A 752-nucleotide genomic window follows, 5' to 3' on the forward strand; every position below is an offset into this window, starting at 1 on the left:
CGCACATCAGACAGACAAAGATCCACAACCTGACAAAGGCAAACACTCACCTCTAGTAACGCCGGCAGAGTGGTATGATGGTACTCCTGCAACATGCCGTTGGTCGCGTGCAATTGCTGTACGTAGGCGTTGTGAGCGTCGAAATAGGAGGCAAGTGAGGCGTTGCTCTGGGTACGGCAGTGGAGTTGATAGGCCTCGTTGTATTCCCTTCGACACTGCAGGACGGAAGAACATTTAAGTACGGTGCTCGTGTGAACATTTTTCCTAGTGTAAATGTATATAATGGTGGTACAAGTGTTGTTTTACTGCCAAGTGTCTCTTTGGTGAAACTGGAAGCCTTGTATCATTTCCTCTGACACTACAGGGCGAGAGAAGACTTAAGTATGTTGCTCATGTGAATATTTGTCATAGTGTAAATGTATGTAATAGTGGTACAGGTGTTGTTTTACTGTCGGTGCCTCTTTGGTGAAATTGGAAGGCCTCATTGTATTCCCTCCGACACTGAAGGGCATGAGGACACTTGAATATGGAGCTTGTGGGCTTACTTGTATTAGTGTAAAAAGATGCATTGGTGGTACACGTGTTGTTTTATTGTCTTGTGCCTCTCTGGTGAAACCTGGAAATGCTACTCTTCATACGAGAGCGTACGAGTGATGTGAAACAATGGTAAACTATATTAAGATAATTAGTAATGAGGGGTTTTGTTTTAGTTTGTCTTTTCCTATATCTTTGGATCCTTTGATAATTGAAGG

At 43.4% G+C, this 752-nt stretch overlaps 1 protein-coding gene across 1 annotated transcript in view; it reads right to left on the reverse strand.

The window, feature by feature from the left end:
- Window positions 1-752, reverse strand: part of LOC119590634 — a gene marked incomplete at its 5' end in the record, with an annotated part of 133,180 nt that overhangs the window by 126,378 nt on the left and 6,050 nt on the right. Inside the window, 1 exon segment of the mRNA XM_037939313.1 lies at window positions 51-215. Coding sequence (XP_037795241.1) covers window positions 51-215 — 165 coding nt within the window.

The sequence above is a fragment of the Penaeus monodon genome, chromosome 27, assembly GCF_015228065.2.
Source record: "Penaeus monodon isolate SGIC_2016 chromosome 27, NSTDA_Pmon_1, whole genome shotgun sequence".
Classification (NCBI taxonomy): Eukaryota; Metazoa; Arthropoda; class Malacostraca; order Decapoda; family Penaeidae; genus Penaeus; species Penaeus monodon.